Genomic DNA, 16,276 nt, shown 5'->3' on the forward strand with positions numbered 1-16,276 from the left:
ACTTTACCACGTTGACCCACTGTGTACATAAGCATGTTAATGAGGCTCATCTACAATACAAATCAGTGAAAAGGAGAAATAATTGTTCCCATATAAAGCATACTTTTGCAGGATGATAGTCTGTACTACTGGGGGACAATATTATTATTTTTGTTAGTTTGTGTAAGTACAATCATATATAAATAGGTATGTTGGCTTAGGGACTACTTAATAAAACATACATTTTCCAGAGAACTCTAAATAGCAATATTCTCAAATACTAAATTGAATTATGTTCTATGAATTCTGCAATTGTTTCTGCTACTTATTTACTTAGAAATGCCAAGCCCATTTTAATCTGCTGTTTTAGATAAAAGTACTTTTGGTGGCTCCATCAGATGAGGCCACACTCAAATGTCAATCGTTACTCTGGGGCAAAGAAATTATAGAACATCAAATTCTCTTTCAAGCAAATCCTGACAGTAGCAAAAGCACTGGTTAAGGAAATCTAAACCTATTCAGACACTCGCATCAATTAATATCACAAAATGCATCTATAACAACTGCCATGAAGACATAATGCCTTAGACTGGATTTAGTCTGAAGTAAATTTCCCTTTATAGGAGGGAGATGACAAATTCGGAAAATTCTAGTCTTATAAGAAAATTTCTGACAACTGAAGTTGATGGTCACAATATTAGACTTGTACTCCAAATAAAATTTTACATCTGGCCAAACCTAAAATAAAATTGAAACACAAAAGAATAACACTTAAATCAAACATAGCCCAAAGAGAAGTAGATTCCTGTTCTCTTTCTTCAGTCATCTTTTTGAATAAAATAGTAAATAATAAGAAGAAAATCTGATATTGGCCCAAATATAAACTTTTAAGATACATTCTGGGCCAATTCATATTTTGTCCAAGTTCTGACACCATCAACGAGTACTCAACAATCTTAAATGACATTCATAACAATTACTCCCACACACTGAAATACCTTGAACCTCTAAAGAAAGATTAAATTTTCTCCATTATCATTAATTACTTAGGCAGGAGGAACAATTATATTCTGTATGATATTTTCCAGAATACAACTTTGAGCCTCATTTTTCCCTTTGGATCCAGGGATACATGACTTCTTGACAATCACAACTAGTTTCTATGTGTGGTAGAGATATTCTGATGAACACCCTGGACTCTGATGGGCTTTTAATGAAAGGCTCTGGGACTAAGGTTGGAACCTATGGTGGCCAGGCTATATAAATGTGGCTTCCCACAGTGCCATGAAGTCAGGAAAGCAACCAACTTTTCTGAACTGCCACATGCAAGAATCCTTTCATATGTGAATTCACTTAATCTCAGCACTGCAAGAAATTACTGTCCTTGGTTCACAGTTGCAGAAACACAAAGTCGATGAGACATACGGTAATTTGTCTAATGTCACATAGCTATGATGTCCTGAAATTCCAAGTCTCCCTGTCACTTTCAACTGACATCACCGGCTATAGACAAAGATCTCTTCTCCTAAATGTTATATTCTTCCCTTCACACTCTTAAAAGAAAGCCACAAGATTTTTCTAATCTTCCTTTTTAAGATTTGCTAGGAAATATAGTTTTTAAATGATTTTTGGCCAGCTAAGAGTAGAACTTAGAACTAGAAAAGATGATTGTTAAAATTTTCAGCTGAAATTTAGCATGCAATAAGTAGTTCTTAATTTTTATTTTTCGAAATAATTGTTAAAGAATTCTTGGATCATTATTTGTCATTATGTTGTTACTGACTTAAGGAAATACTTTTAAAATCTACCCTACGTGTGGTCAACACAAGTTTAAAAAATGTTTGGTACTAAAATATTTATAGTCATGAAATACAATAAAAAATTTAGGAATCTTTGAATTTCCTTCAAAATTATTCAGAGGAGAATGTAGGTGTGTATATAATATATATATGATATATATATATATAAATTATACATACATATAGGTAGATGTAGAATATATATATGTGAAGCAAGGTTGCCCATAGGCTGATAAAAGTAGAGGCTGGGTGATATTTACAGGGCTTATTATAATATTCTCTAATTTTGTATTTGTTTGAAATGTTTTCACAATAAAAATATGCTTGGGATTTTAATGTCTCATTAGGCAACTTATACGTTGCTTTCTGGAACAGTCTGTTGGTACTCAGTCTTTCAGTTAACAACTATTTACTGATCAGCTACTATGTTTCCAGCAATATGATAAGTTGACTCAACTTGTAGGAATTGATGAACATCAATAAAATAAATACGAGGAATTGTTTATCATGGACCTTTGTTTATTGTAATTCAAACTTAGTACATGTGCTCTTTGGCAACACTAACTAAAGGTTTGGGTCACCTTTGATAATTCACTTAACCACCTCTCTGTACCTCAGTCTTATCTTTTAGATGAATTATTGCATATTCTCATGAATGTCAGCACAACATTGCTTTCATCCATAGATTCTTGAGATACGTATGTACAGAGTACAAATAGCCCCACTCCCTTGCCTCTGTCTTCCTCTTTTGTACTTGCTGGGCAGAATTCCAAGATGTGCTCAGCCCAACTCTATGCCTGTTCTACTACTCGAGCTGAACATAGGTGGAAAGAAAACACACATCCTGATGATTCATTCCATTTTAAATTCTTGGTCATGAATATCAAGGAGTTCAGGTTGCTGTAGGGTAATCTTACATTTCCCTAGTCCAACCACTCTCCCAGTCTCTACACTAACTATAGTTCTTTTCTCTCTCTAATCTCCTATACCATCTCCCTACCACACTCTGAGCCCATGATGTCCTGTATTATTTTTTTTAGATATAGAAGGTATCTATAGAGAACTACGTGACATTCTGAGCAGAAAATGCTCCATCCTACCCATATTTGTGCCCAAATACTCTGCCTTTCCTCTTGCTACAGAGGATGAAACTGTCCCTGTTCTACCTAAGGCCACATTCTTCATTTGTGCACTGAATCTCATCCCTTGCCTCCTTCTCAAGGACCTTATTCCAATTCCCCTGATATTGGTTTTCAACTCTCTTTTCTATAAAAACTTACTCGTTAGAGGCTCTGATCTAGTGCTAAAGAATAAATTGAGGTCTCTAAAGGTGACTATGAGGCATCTTTGTTGTGTCTTTTCCTTACCCTGAGTGTTCTTGATTTCTCCCTTCAAAATATACCTTAAGATCAATATTGTATCATTCCACTTACATAAGATACCTAGAATAGGCAAATTCATAAAGACAGAAAGTAGAACAGTGGTTACCAGGGGCTGGGGGAGAAGGGGAATGGCGTCTTATTGTTTAATGGGTATAGAGTTTCAGTTTGGCAAGAAGAAAAAGTTCTGGAGACGAATATTGGTATTGGTTGCACAACAATGTGAATGTGCTTAATGCCAACAAATAATACACTTAAAATGGTTAAAATGGTAAATTTTGTGTTATGAATATTTTGCCACATTAAAAAAAGCCCAGTTACTATATATATATATATATATATATATATATATATATATATATATATAAAATTCAACCTTTTTACTACCTCTGTTGCTGCCATCCTAATTCAGATCACTGTCATCTCTTACCTGTATTATTGCTATTGCCTCCTAAAATATCTCCCTGCTTTTAATCTTGCCCTCTACCTCAGTCTGGTTTCTACACACAACATCAAAGTGAGGTTTTAAACTGTAAGGGAGATCCTATAACTTACCAGATCAAAACTCTGTTTGAATAAAATCATACTCTTTACAAAGGTCTTCTTGCTCTTCATTGAACACCTGGGGCCATTGTCCTCGCTTTCTCTCTCCCCAGAATGCTCTTTCTACAGCTGGCTCTTTGACTTCATTGAAGTCTCTGCTTACATATCACCTCCTCTTAGAGGCCATTCCTGACCACCTACTCTATACTATTCTCGCAGCACACACGCACACATGTGCACATACATATACCTTCTTCTGCTTTATTTTTCTTAATAGAGCTTTTTACTGTCAGACAACAAATATTCACTCATCTGGTTATTTACTTATCACTCTGTTTGTCCCTCTTGTCTGAAGCTCAATGAATTGCCTACTGCTGCTTTTCTAGGCCTTAACCATGACTGGTACATAAATTCAAGAAATATTTGTTTATTAAAGGCACAATTAGAATTTGAGGCTTTGTATGTTAAATTCGAAGTTTAGAAAATCGCAGATGGAAGAGTGTTCCAAAGCAGGCAAGTGCTCACATCTGAAAAGATTCTTTTTTAAAAATAAAGCCCTTCAGTAATCAATGACGATGCTTCAGAACAGACTGTTGACATAGGAGTGAGTGGAGAGAGAGCAGAGATGAGATAATAAACACCAGAGTACTATTAAAAATGTAAGACACTGTGCTGGTAATATGGTATTATGAATAATTGGCATGTTGATGAGAAAGGGTTTAAAGGTCTCCTGAGCAAGATTCACTTAATATTTAAGAAAAATATTGTTCAGAAGATTTATCATTTATGTAAGAAAATAGACTTGTTGAAAGATTATGACATGCAAGTCATCCCTAAGTGATGGGGAGGAATGGCACTTTAATAAAGAAAATCCTGAGGGTATTCAGGTATCTCCAGGATCATCCTGTATAACAGGCAGTGAATAGTATTTCTGTGGTATGGTAGCATAGTATATTATGGCATAGTGTCTAATTTTCAGAAGACTAAATTGAGGCCTCCTCAAACTGAGTTTCATTGGTGTATTTTAGAATTCTTAAACTTTTGAAGAAGGAAAAGCAACAGCAAATGGGGTTTTTAGAATGGACTTATAGAATAAAAATTTATTTTTAATAGGAAGAACTATATTACTGATAATTATGATATAAAGAAAAAAATAGTATTCAGATCAGAAAGTAGAACTGCTGTTCTAAAATATGAACTAGAGATTGCACTAAAGGTTTGTATTCTTGTTCTGCTATTTGCTGTTGTAACCAGGTGAACTTTCCCTCTTTTTTCTCAGTCCTGTTCTGGAGGCTTCTGTATTCCTAGCGGGCACTTGGCTGCTAACTGAATGGCGATCTCAAGGCTCTGCACTACCTCTGTTAGCCCAGTCACTTCTTAATTACGCTCTGAGGACCTTGCTGCTTCCTCCCTGCTTTGTGAGCCGAATACAGTAATGAGGGAAGTAGACCTGACTCATGAGTCCCTCACTTGGAAGGTGACTTACCATCTCAGTTTGCCTGAGACCAAGGGGAGTGGGGTGGGGACATGGGTTTTTCAGTGTTAAATCTGAGAAAGTCCCAGGCAAATTGGAATGAGTTGGTAACTCCCCTCCCCCTCCTCCCGCTCCCCACTACAGGGGCTAACTCAAGGCTTCATTCACTACAGCTCATGGGCAAATTTCTGACCTTGAGTCTTTTAACTTCCTGTGATCTAAGGAATCTCCGCTGGGCATCTTTAACCCCGCTCTTCCCTTTTAATTATACTCACTGAATGAGAGCCTGTGGGTTTCTATTAAGCTTCAAACAGAGTCCCCAAGCAAGGAGAAAAATTATGTTTATAAATTATGATTACAATGACCATATGGCTCCCCCTGCCCCTACCCTGTTCCAGCTACTGTCACTTAAGCCACTCTGGGGGCTCAGCCCAACCCCGGATTCTAGGCCTAATCCTGTTTGTGGACTTGGAGCATTTCAGGAGCCTCAAGCCAAGTTCTCTGACTTTACGTCTCAGCTTGGTACCTGGGTCCATGCTTCTCCCCTACTTTGTATCCAAGACCCTTGCTTAGATTCCTACCCGTCAATGTACCTGTGCACCACTACCTGCCTTGATAATCTTACAAGGGTTCAGTGTCTACGCAAATGGCATGAGGTTCCATGTATATGGGATCCTGGCTCCTCCAGCATCCTTGATGTCCTGACCATCTGCCTTGGTCCACTCTTCAACTCCATACTACTGGGCTCTGTTTTTCACTGAGGTGGGTGACTGTCCATGAACCTCTCTGGACCTGTAGGGCTATCCACACATAAAGTCACTCCTCATAGCACATAATTTACAAAAGGGTGCCCCTTCCAGGATGGCCAATTAGAATAAAGCATCTTTTCCTCATGCAGCCTAAGGCACAGGGCTTGGCTAATAGAATCCTAGCTATGCCTGGCTAATAGAATCCTGGCTATGTTTTAACTCTCGCTGGTGCCTCCTTAGCTGGGTTTATAACTTACACAATCATACCTAGTTCTTCTTTAAACACTACTGACTGACTGTCTCAGCTGCCACTGGGGCCTGGAATAATGACATGCTTGGCTTGTCTAGACAGATTTTTGTCTCTTTACTGAGCACTGAACTTGACATGAATTTGCTCCTTGTCTACCCTGTTCCCATCTCCTTCAGCTTTCAGATCACTACTATTTAGGATATCATTCTTAACCTGATGGTGTTAAAAAAAAGTAAAGCTACAATCTATAAAAACCTAAGTAGATAATGCTAATTGCATAACATTTACACATTCTATCAAATATTATACTAAAATTCAATTTTAGTATAATAAAACCTATCACCTGTTGGTTATAGTGATTTGTTACAATTGATTAATGCTGGTCTCTGGATAGATTTTCTACTCTTTTTCTCCAAAAGATGTTTACCTCGGGATAATACTGTGGTTTCTCTTTCCAAAGACAGTTGAAGATTCTTAGATAGAAGATAGAATTTTTAGATAGAATTCTGACTTCAGGCCTATTCCAAAATTTATCATTCCAGACTTTCCTGTGAAAAAGATGAAGGTATGAAACTTGACTGCCTAGCTAGCAGTAGTTCCTGAAAGTAAAACCAGAAAAGAGAAGATAGAGAAAAGAAGTTGTGGTCAGACAGGTCGAAAATCCCAGTTCTGGGAGGAAGGTGGCTGTAGCAAGGGAACCCCACCTGGGGTAGGCGCAGAGAAAAGACTAGAGAAGAGAAAAGTCATTTGGACAAGTTGATCACATTACACTGAACTTTTGATAATGTAGCTAGCCAAAGAGTATCCTTTTCTTATTTAGAATTTCAGGCTTTGAAAGTTCAATCAATTAAATCCAAGTTTCACTGATGGGACACACAATTACCACAAAGTCTGAGCCTGCCATAAAGCCTCGTATGTTACTTTGTGAAAATAAATTGAATTTTATTTTGTAAGGAGGGATGGTAGATTATTTTTATAGCTCTATCACATTTAACTACAAGGTATGTTGTGATCTGGGGAATGCTGCTGTTTTTACAATGTCACCTTTCACAGTTAAAACAAATGCGTACACAATAAATATAGCACAGAACATAGAAATAATTAAGAGGTAATTTTAGTGTAACCATCAGATATGTATTATGTAGTACAAATATATCTAAATACATACAAATCAAGAGACACTGAATCAATACATACATTAAGTTGAAAAAGAATGAAAGTTTCATCAAAATGGTTACACATGATACTTTAGAGATTGTCAGTTCCCTTGTAAGGCCTTCGCACAGTCAGATCTGTATATCTGTGCTAAGATCAAAGCTTTATTTCCCTCCCCCCCTTTTTTTTTAGCTACCAAAAATAGCTTAATAAATAGAAACAATTTCTCTAGGGTGTCTTTCCTCCTTAGAGTACTGTGTAAAGTATGTAGGAAAAAGTTTGGAGAGAAAAGCTTATCTGCATTCACAAACCCCAGTTGGGATTGAATTATTCATGCATGATAAATGTGATGGAATCCACTAATTAATTGTGTGATCATGTCTTATGCCTCCAATCGTCCTCCTCTAGACAACTTCCTCTAATTCCAAGCACTGGCCCAGTAGAAAAAAATGATCCATGTTCAAAGTTTGCTCGAGTTTTTATGATATTGCTGCATTGCTGCATGATATACTTAAAGTTATTCACTTTTAACACGCTTCCTAGGAGGCGTGACAGTGGGGAAAGTAGCTTACTTACTTGTATTTATCTTCTGGAGTGAAATATGCTTTTCCAGCTGTCTCCTAAGTTTCACCTCTGCTCCATATTTTCCGGTGGTCCCGTTGTCAGCCAGAATGAAGTGGGAATGCATGCTGTTGAGAACAGTGAGCTTGCTCATGGGATTAGACATGGTCTGATATGGCCGGACAACCTGCAGGATTTCAAAAGGAAGAGGCAGAAGTGAGAGAAAGAAAGCAAAATATAAGAAGGAGAACCAAGACAGAGAGCAAAGAGAGAGAGAAGGAAAATCAATTCTTTGGTATAGTGAAAGTATAGTGTACTTCCTTTTCCTAATACTGCTTTGGGTTGAAGCAAGATTTATGGTAAATATTCTCTTCAAAGCAAGATTATGCTTAAAGGATTATGTATTTATTTATTTGCTGAATTCATACAGAAACTAGTTTGTGCTTTCATTGTACTCAAAAACTGGCATGTGAACGACAGCCTCATTTTGAAGTTGATCTTTTCTTTGCTGATGAACTAGAAATAATTTTAAAACTTAATTACTTTGTTTGTTTCTTTCTCTTCTCCATCATGTCCATACTCTAATAGGTATAGCAGTGCAGTCATGATTTTGGACAATGGTGGGAAATGGAGGGTGATCTTTTCTGTCAAGCCCGTTCAGTAATCTGAAATCCTGTTATGTAAAATTAATACTGTTTTTATTAGATAACTTATTTAAGTGGAAATATGCAATGTAAAATAGCTGCCTCATGAGGCAGGTATGAATCAGGCTCAAAGTGATCATCACTGTCTTATTATTATTTTTTGTTGTTCTTTTCATTGCAATTTCATGGTGAATTATGCTATCTAAAACAGAACGATTCTTAGTGTGGTCTCTCAGATTTTTGATATAAAAAGAAAAGCAAAACCTTTCGTGAGCTAGTTCCTTGATATACATTATCTATAATCTCGTAATGGTCCTGCAAAATAGATGATGTTACATTTATTTCATGGATAAAGAAACAGGTAAAGTAGATTTTCCAAGCGTTCAATACACACAACACCAGAATTCATTCCCAGGCCTGCCTGATTCCAAAATTAATGTTTATTTCCTATTCCCATACTGCTCGGACACAATAGAAACAAGATGAGGTGTTGAAAGTCTACTCCGAAAATATTTAAATAGAAATCTCACTCAAGACTATCAAAAGGGAACATTCAACAAGTTCATTGTCATACACTCCTAGTACAATCATCCCTGTACTGGATCACTGAAATTGGAAGGACAGAAATAAACGCCTCTTGTGCCTCTGTGTGGTGTGCACATTGACTCTAAATGGGAAATGCTCTTGTTCATTTTCAGTACGTAATAACTCACCATAAGAAGCTATAGTAAGATTGAGTAGTTTGTTAAAGGAATCATGAAGTAATTTAGTAAGGACACTCTTCAATAGTAAAGATCTCATCAAAGTCATTTTTTTAGAACTTAATGCTGATGTCGATACCCAACATTTCTATGTCTGGCAAACAGAATCTCCATACATAGTGAATGAATGAATAAGACAACTCGAGACAGACATGCTTTTGTTCAAAACTGGAAAAAAAAAAACCCTCTTTTCCTGAATTGTTCAGGAACCGATCTAATCTAAATTTAAAATGTGTAATTCTGAGTTTTTGAAATATCTTTCACTCCTTTTAATATATGTCCTGTTAATGTAGCATTAATGTAATATTAATTCATAGCTTCATTTTATTTGGCTCCCACTGATAAAGGAAGCCCATCACTTTTTTTGATTATTGTTTCCAGTAATCACACAGAGCAGTATCCAATTATTCCTTTGTCTACATTAGTGAATGAGAGTTCCCCAAAATACAGAGACAGTGGTTGGCTAACTCCATCCTGAGTTCTTTATCACTGAAAGAGTAGGTTGCTGGTGGTTGAAATTTCCATTTTGTTGTTACTTATTTTTGATCATAAAACATTCATTCTACAATAGAGTAGAAGTTAATAAATATTAATGCTTTGTTGAAAGAGGCTTAGCAGAAAGTCCTTCTATTCTTAAAGTGCCTCCGCATTGTGCTTTTGGACAAAAGAAAATGCTTTAGTTACTGTTCTTTCTTTTCTAATAGCAGGCTCCATGCCAAGGAGGAGGAAGACCCAAAGCAATTCTGTGAGCAGCAGGCGACAGTGGATTTTCTAGAGGTTAAACTTTGTGTGACAGTAAACCCAGACATTTGTTCTAACTGAAACATAAGGACATATTTTCTAATTCTTGGGAACCTAATTAAAGAGCATCAGTGAAAGTGACATTTTCAAATAAAGAAAGGCGTGGAAATGATTCTGAGCCAAGCTAGTGTACTCACCACAATCTGAGAATAAAAGAACATAATTAAATCATCAGGCTATATTCTATATAACTGTTTCCTCCACCACAGGATTCTAAGGACATTGATTCTTCAGTCTCTTCTGAGTTTTGACCTTCTTTTCCTGTGAAACAGGGCACACCAGTTCTTTGGGAATATTGTACATTTGAAACAGTTGTATAAGAAAGTCAAGTTTAACGTATCACTCATGAATTTTAATTTCTTCATCTCACTGCTCCCCATTTCTTTTGATCTTATGTGAAGGTAAATTAAAAGTGATCATGTTTTGGCAGAAATTTTGTCTGCTGAATAACAGAGGATATAAATCTGAAAATAATTAAATGTACTGATTTTCTAGTTATTATTGGAAGAAGATATGTTGACTCCTGGAACAATTCTGAACATATGAGCCAAGGAAATCTGTTTCAATCCCAGTTCTGGCAATCACTGTGTGAATCTGAGTCTCATATTTTTAATCTGCAAAAGGGAAATTATAAAACTACTTACTTTAGTGGAAATTATATGTGCAAAGTACCTGACACCATGGCTGGCTCCAAGGGGCACTCTATAAATGTGAATTCCTTCTCAAGCTCTGCTTTATTTTACAAACTGTAAAATGGCAAACTAGTGGTCAAAATGAAACTATGAGACAAATCACAGACCTTTGTTTTACACAGAGATTTAAATCGAACAATGTAAATAAAGAAAAAAATAGCAATTAGTTGGTAAAAATGCAAAGTGTCTTTTATCTGCTGTATCTTCTTAGGCCATTTAAGAGGGTGATGCTCTGGAACTATTTGTTGATTAACTACAAAGTAGGAAATAATTTTCCAAATACTTCAGTGGAATGCATTGTGGTCTAATTGCCTACAAAATCCACTTGATATTCTCATTACAAACATTCCAGAAGTCTGGTTTTGAGTTAACAATTTGCATATCTACAAAAGATTTACTGATTATCTTGTTATATTTTTCAAATTGAAAAAATAATGCCTTTGTATAACACAAATACAAATTAATTTTTCTCTTTGACTAAATTTTGAAGGTAATGCACACATTTTCATCATTAAGAGCTGATAAAAAGAGGACTTTGTGTGCACACACACACATGCATAAAGACAATTTTGACATGTTCATGGCTTGTAGGTATATGAGATTACTCGACTGTATTTCTCAGTCAGTGTTTCTTGAGAGACTCCAGCCCTAATGACCTGCAGCGTCTATCGTTTGTAATGGATCATTTTCTCTCCTAAGAATAAAGGATGGGACTTCCAGGTTATATACCATTCTTGAGAGCATTGAGAAGGGAATCACTCAAATAATTTTTTGTGTTTTGTAGTTCAGATGAGGAATCTGGAATGCGAAAGGCATTGTCTGAATGGCCTACATATCAAGTGGTCTTTCATGATTGGTAAATACAGTGGTATCTAGACCCAGAAGAGAAATTTACTTAGGAATGGGTTTTAGATACTTAGTACTCTCCAGGTATTATGGACTAGAATACTTCTAAGTAATGACATTTTGCCTTTCTTTTTTTTGTCCCTCAAGGGTAGATGAGAGAATTCTTCATTCATTAATCCATTGGATATTACTTCATACTGGCTGATTGGTAAAGTCTGGTTTCAAGGCCTTTGTTTACCTTGATTCTAAAACAAAGAGGCAATGAAGTGGAAACTGTTAAAAGAAGATCCTTTGTATGAGGCATTTGTAGGGTCATTATCATGCTAGGATGCTAGGAAGGAATTGATCCAGAGACACTGTGGAAAAACCAAACATCTTTCATATGCTGGTGCCAGAGTGCTGGATTTATTTTCCCTGGATGGGATTATATCAGTCATTTGGGAGCTGATCTAAGATGCTTCCTTTAGTTTTTCTAGCAAAAATCATGAATGTTCTGGTCTCACCCAAGAGTACATAGTGTGAAGTCAGGAGATTGGGGTTCTGGTTCTAGGTCCAATAATTACTAATTTGTGACATTGAAAAAGTCTTTGAATTTATTCATTCATTTGCTTACTCACTGAATAAAAATGTCTTGGACAAAATGAACATGATAAGTTCTGTCAAGCTGGCTCGAGGTGGCATATAATCTCACATCTAGGTGATATCTCGCAAAAAATGTTCAAAATATATTTATTGAAAGAAACTTTTTGGATGGTAGCTTTTTCCATCTATAAAGTAGAGAACTTGACTGTAATTTCCAAAAGCTTTCTACCTCTAAAATTGAGTCTGGACAGTCTGAATTGAGGAATATATTTGCTTTTCCCAAGTTAGTACACAACAATGTCCTTCCATATGTGTTGACTACAAAAAAAAAATAAGTAGTTTGCTCATGTCCTGGAGTCTCTTCCATTTTGTGGTTCTTTCTACAATGCGAGGGCAATCTGATCATCTGTGATGTCTTTTCTGAACAGAACTGAATTGAGCTAAATCAGGTTTGAGTCATCAATCACACTGCACTCCCAGACCTTATTACCCCTTGAGGTATGTTTCAGCATGCCCCAGCCAAATGGAAGGTTAGGGATGTGTTTCTACAGAGTCATTCTTTCCCTCCCAATGGCACTATGATTCTAATTTAGGCAAGAAGAAAATTAGCATTCATTGACTATTTACTGTATGCCAGGCACTGAAGTACACACTTTTGCACGAATTAATATATTTCATGCTTATTTTATAGGTGAAACTATAGAGGCTCAGAGAATTATCTTGGCCACATTTGCCCCACTAACATTTTTTCTTCTAAATCCCATGTAGATATTAAATTCCTTTATAGGCCAAGATACATTTAGAAGGAAGAAAGAGGACCCAGACTGATTTTAAGTTTACAAAGGATATTATGATTTTGCTGCTGGACATTTTTGCCAGTGGCTTAGCTGAGCATTAAAGTCTTTCTAATAGCTGATCAGATTATTTCCAGAAGTGTTCTCTAGAATTGTATAATATACAGAGGTCAGGAAAGGCACCAGCAGGCTGCAAAATGAGGTTTGTACTTTGGAGAGAGAGAAACAAAGGAGTGGTAAGGATTCTTAGGGTCAGGCATGCATTTCTGGGAGAGAAGAGGGGATACCGCTGAGAGGTGGGAAGCAATCTCTGTGTCTGAGATAAAGGAATATGGGAATTGAGAGAATGAAATGGGGGAAAAAAAGAAAGAAAGGCAGTATGTGCCCTCATAATCATAGAGGCTTGTACTAGTGGGGATACTGGCTTATTATTTCCTATTCAGGCAGCTCAGCTGTAAGTCTAGTTATAAAGCAGGGTCACATTGAGACCCAGATACCTCCTCTCAGCTCGGCAATCCAAACAAGAAAGCAGCAAACCCAGAGATCCCTCTCCAAAGAGGGCCTACATACTTTAGTTGTGTGACTCCCACTAAAATCCAATTACATCCTTCTGTAGCACTTTGAAGAGGTGTCCCTCATCTTGTGGGCTGCAGAGTTGCGCCATCCTCATTTCTACCAGAATAGGCTCACCTACCTTTGTCTTGTCCTGAGGGGAATCATGCGCTATTCAGACATAAGGTCTACTGGCAGTGAGAAAAGGTCCTTGAGTTCTGAAAGGTGTTATGTGTTCAGAAGTCACCATGTATCAGTGGGGTGATTTTATATGTTCAAATCTTTTGAAAATCTTCCCATAGTCTGGGCTGGATTCAGTGACTCACTTCTAAGAAATAGAATAAAACAGAAGTGATAGTATGTGACTTCCAAAACCAGGTCATAAAATAATTCCTCTTAGCTCTCTCCTGGATCACTTATGCTGGGGGAAGTCACCTGCTATGTTGATAAAGAAGGCTTTTGGAAAGGTCTACATGGCGAGGAACTCTTAACCAACAGCCATGTGAGTGAACGATCTTATTAGTGGACACTGTAGCCCCATCCTATCCTTCAGATGATGCAGCCCCGACTGATATCTTTCTGTGACCTTAAGAGAGATCTCAAGCCATACCAACTCAGATAAGCCACTCATAAATTCCCGATCCACAGAAACTGAGACAAATAATGTTGTTATTAAGCCATTAAGTTTTGGAGTAATTCATTACAAAATGATAGATAACTGATACAACAGTGTATTATTACGTTCTTTGAGGCTTCTATTCTGGATTAGCTGATGTATCATAATTTCATGACCTCTAACTCTCTTCTCCTGGGTCCTCTGTGCTGCCTGGCATACCTTTCTTGGGCTCTAAACAGTTCTGGTTCCTATTCTCCATTAGGGCTTCGACTATCATCCTCCACTCCCCTCACACATGTAACCCAACACCATCCTTCCTCACTTAGCGGATGATCTGACTCCTGTGCCTACACACTTGCCAGTCAGGTAACCCTAATCAGGTTGCTTACCCTCTACGTCTCAATGTCTTCATATGTAAATGGAAATTGATAATGATTATAATCACCATATTGGAATGTTGTAAAGATTAAGTGAAATATAAAACTCATAGAACAATGCACATATGAACTAAAATAAGTGGATAGCTGTTATTATTATGGAGATATAGTATTGCATAATAAGCAAGGATATGGTCTTGGCTGCTGGATGGCCTAGGTTTAAATCCCAGCTACATGCATTATTAGTCATGAAATATTGGCGAGTTACTTAACCTCTTTGTGGTTAGATTTACCATCAGTAAAATGGGGAGAAGGATAGTGATACTGAAAACGACAACTTCTTAGTGCCATTGTGAGAGTGAAATGACTATCTGTTTAAAAGTGCTTAGATGGGCGCCGATACTCACTAAGCGAGCTCTACAGAAGTGCTGATATTATTATTGTTGATATTATTATATTTCAGTGGTAAATAATAGACCTCCAGGCTAAAACTTCAATATCCTGTCACCAATCTTTTGCATACATATTCTTTCTTCTTCTCTTTCAGTTACAAAGTTATAGATGGTTAATCTCCCCTTTAGCTCTGGACTCTTTCACCTCAGGGCCACTCTGGGACTTATTTCATCAATTATCTCCTCTCTAGCTCTGTTTGTACAATAAATATATAAACAAACTCAAGTCTCTCTCATCTTGATGAAAAGACTCACTCAACTTATGGCTCCCTTTGGCTACTCGTATCTCTTCTTCTTGTCACAGCCAAACCTATACATATAGTTTCTTTTTTGCTCTCTCTACTTCTTTTTCCTCAGTTCATTTAAGTGGGAGCGTGCCCCTTCACCATTCTCTGAAACAGCATGGACCAGTGATGCCAATGACGTCTGTTCTGATAAAGTGGACAAACATTTCCAAGTCCTTACCTTCCTTATCCACTCTACTGGTGTTGCCCTTTACTTCATCCTTTTGAATCACACTTTTCCCTTGGCTTCCATAATACTCTCTGGCTTTGTTCCTACCTTGAAGCCCTTCTTCTGGTTTCTTTTGCTGTTTTTCCTCTACTAAGCCATAAAATTTTGGAAGAACATTAGGATCCAGGTGTAGGTTCCCCTTTTTCTCACTCCACACACTGTCCCTTGGTGATCCCAGCCACCATAATGGCTTTAATTGTCATCTATATGCAGATGCCTTCTGAATCTAGATGTGTAGACAGATCTTGCTCCTGAGCCTCTGCCTCATAGACTCACTGGCCTGATGGACATTTTCACATAGATATCTCACAGCAATTTTGAAATCAATAAGTCCATATCCAAACTTAACTCTGTCTTCACCGAAATGGCATTCCCCACGTAAGTGAATGTAGCCTAGAACCTGAGTGTGGTCCAGGTTCAGCTAGCATTGGATCCTGTAGAACCGTAACAGACTTGGGCGGGTCTTCTTGACTATGAATTTTCCTCTCACATCTCCTGGATACATCTTATCTAACTTTGTCATGGAAGTCCAATAAACTCCATACAAGGACCAGTACTGGTAAGTTTTCTGAGCTTACAGTATGAAGCCTTAGAAATATACATACTTAGTTGATAACTATACCAGAAGTATCAATTTCTTGTTATGAAAGTTGATTTTTATTGGCTTGAAATACAAGGATGATGTTAAAGAACATTTTTCACTTAAATATAAGAACTCTTAAAGATTATAAAATTCTGAAAATAAATCTATAATATA

General features: G+C 37.0%; 1 protein-coding gene across 22 annotated transcripts in view; it reads right to left on the reverse strand.

Moving 5' to 3' along the window:
- TRPM3 (transient receptor potential cation channel subfamily M member 3) overlaps positions 1-16,276 on the reverse strand; it is a 263,502-nt gene that overhangs the window by 216,240 nt on the left and 30,986 nt on the right. For 21 of the 22 annotated variants that reach the window (XM_039838630.1, XM_039838556.1, XM_039839811.1 and 18 more), the window contains one exon: positions 7,905-8,076. In XM_039838630.1, the coding sequence (XP_039694564.1) occupies positions 7,905-8,076 (172 nt within the window). Of the gene's footprint in view, positions 1-7,904; positions 8,077-10,232; positions 10,357-16,276 lie in introns of all 22 variants that reach the window. The other variant, XM_039839330.1, reaches the window with a different exon arrangement.

The sequence above is a fragment of the Pteropus medius genome, unplaced genomic scaffold (genome assembly GCF_902729225.1).
Source record: "Pteropus medius unplaced genomic scaffold, Ma_sr-lr_union100, whole genome shotgun sequence".
NCBI lineage: Eukaryota > Metazoa > Chordata > Mammalia > Chiroptera > Pteropodidae > Pteropus > Pteropus medius.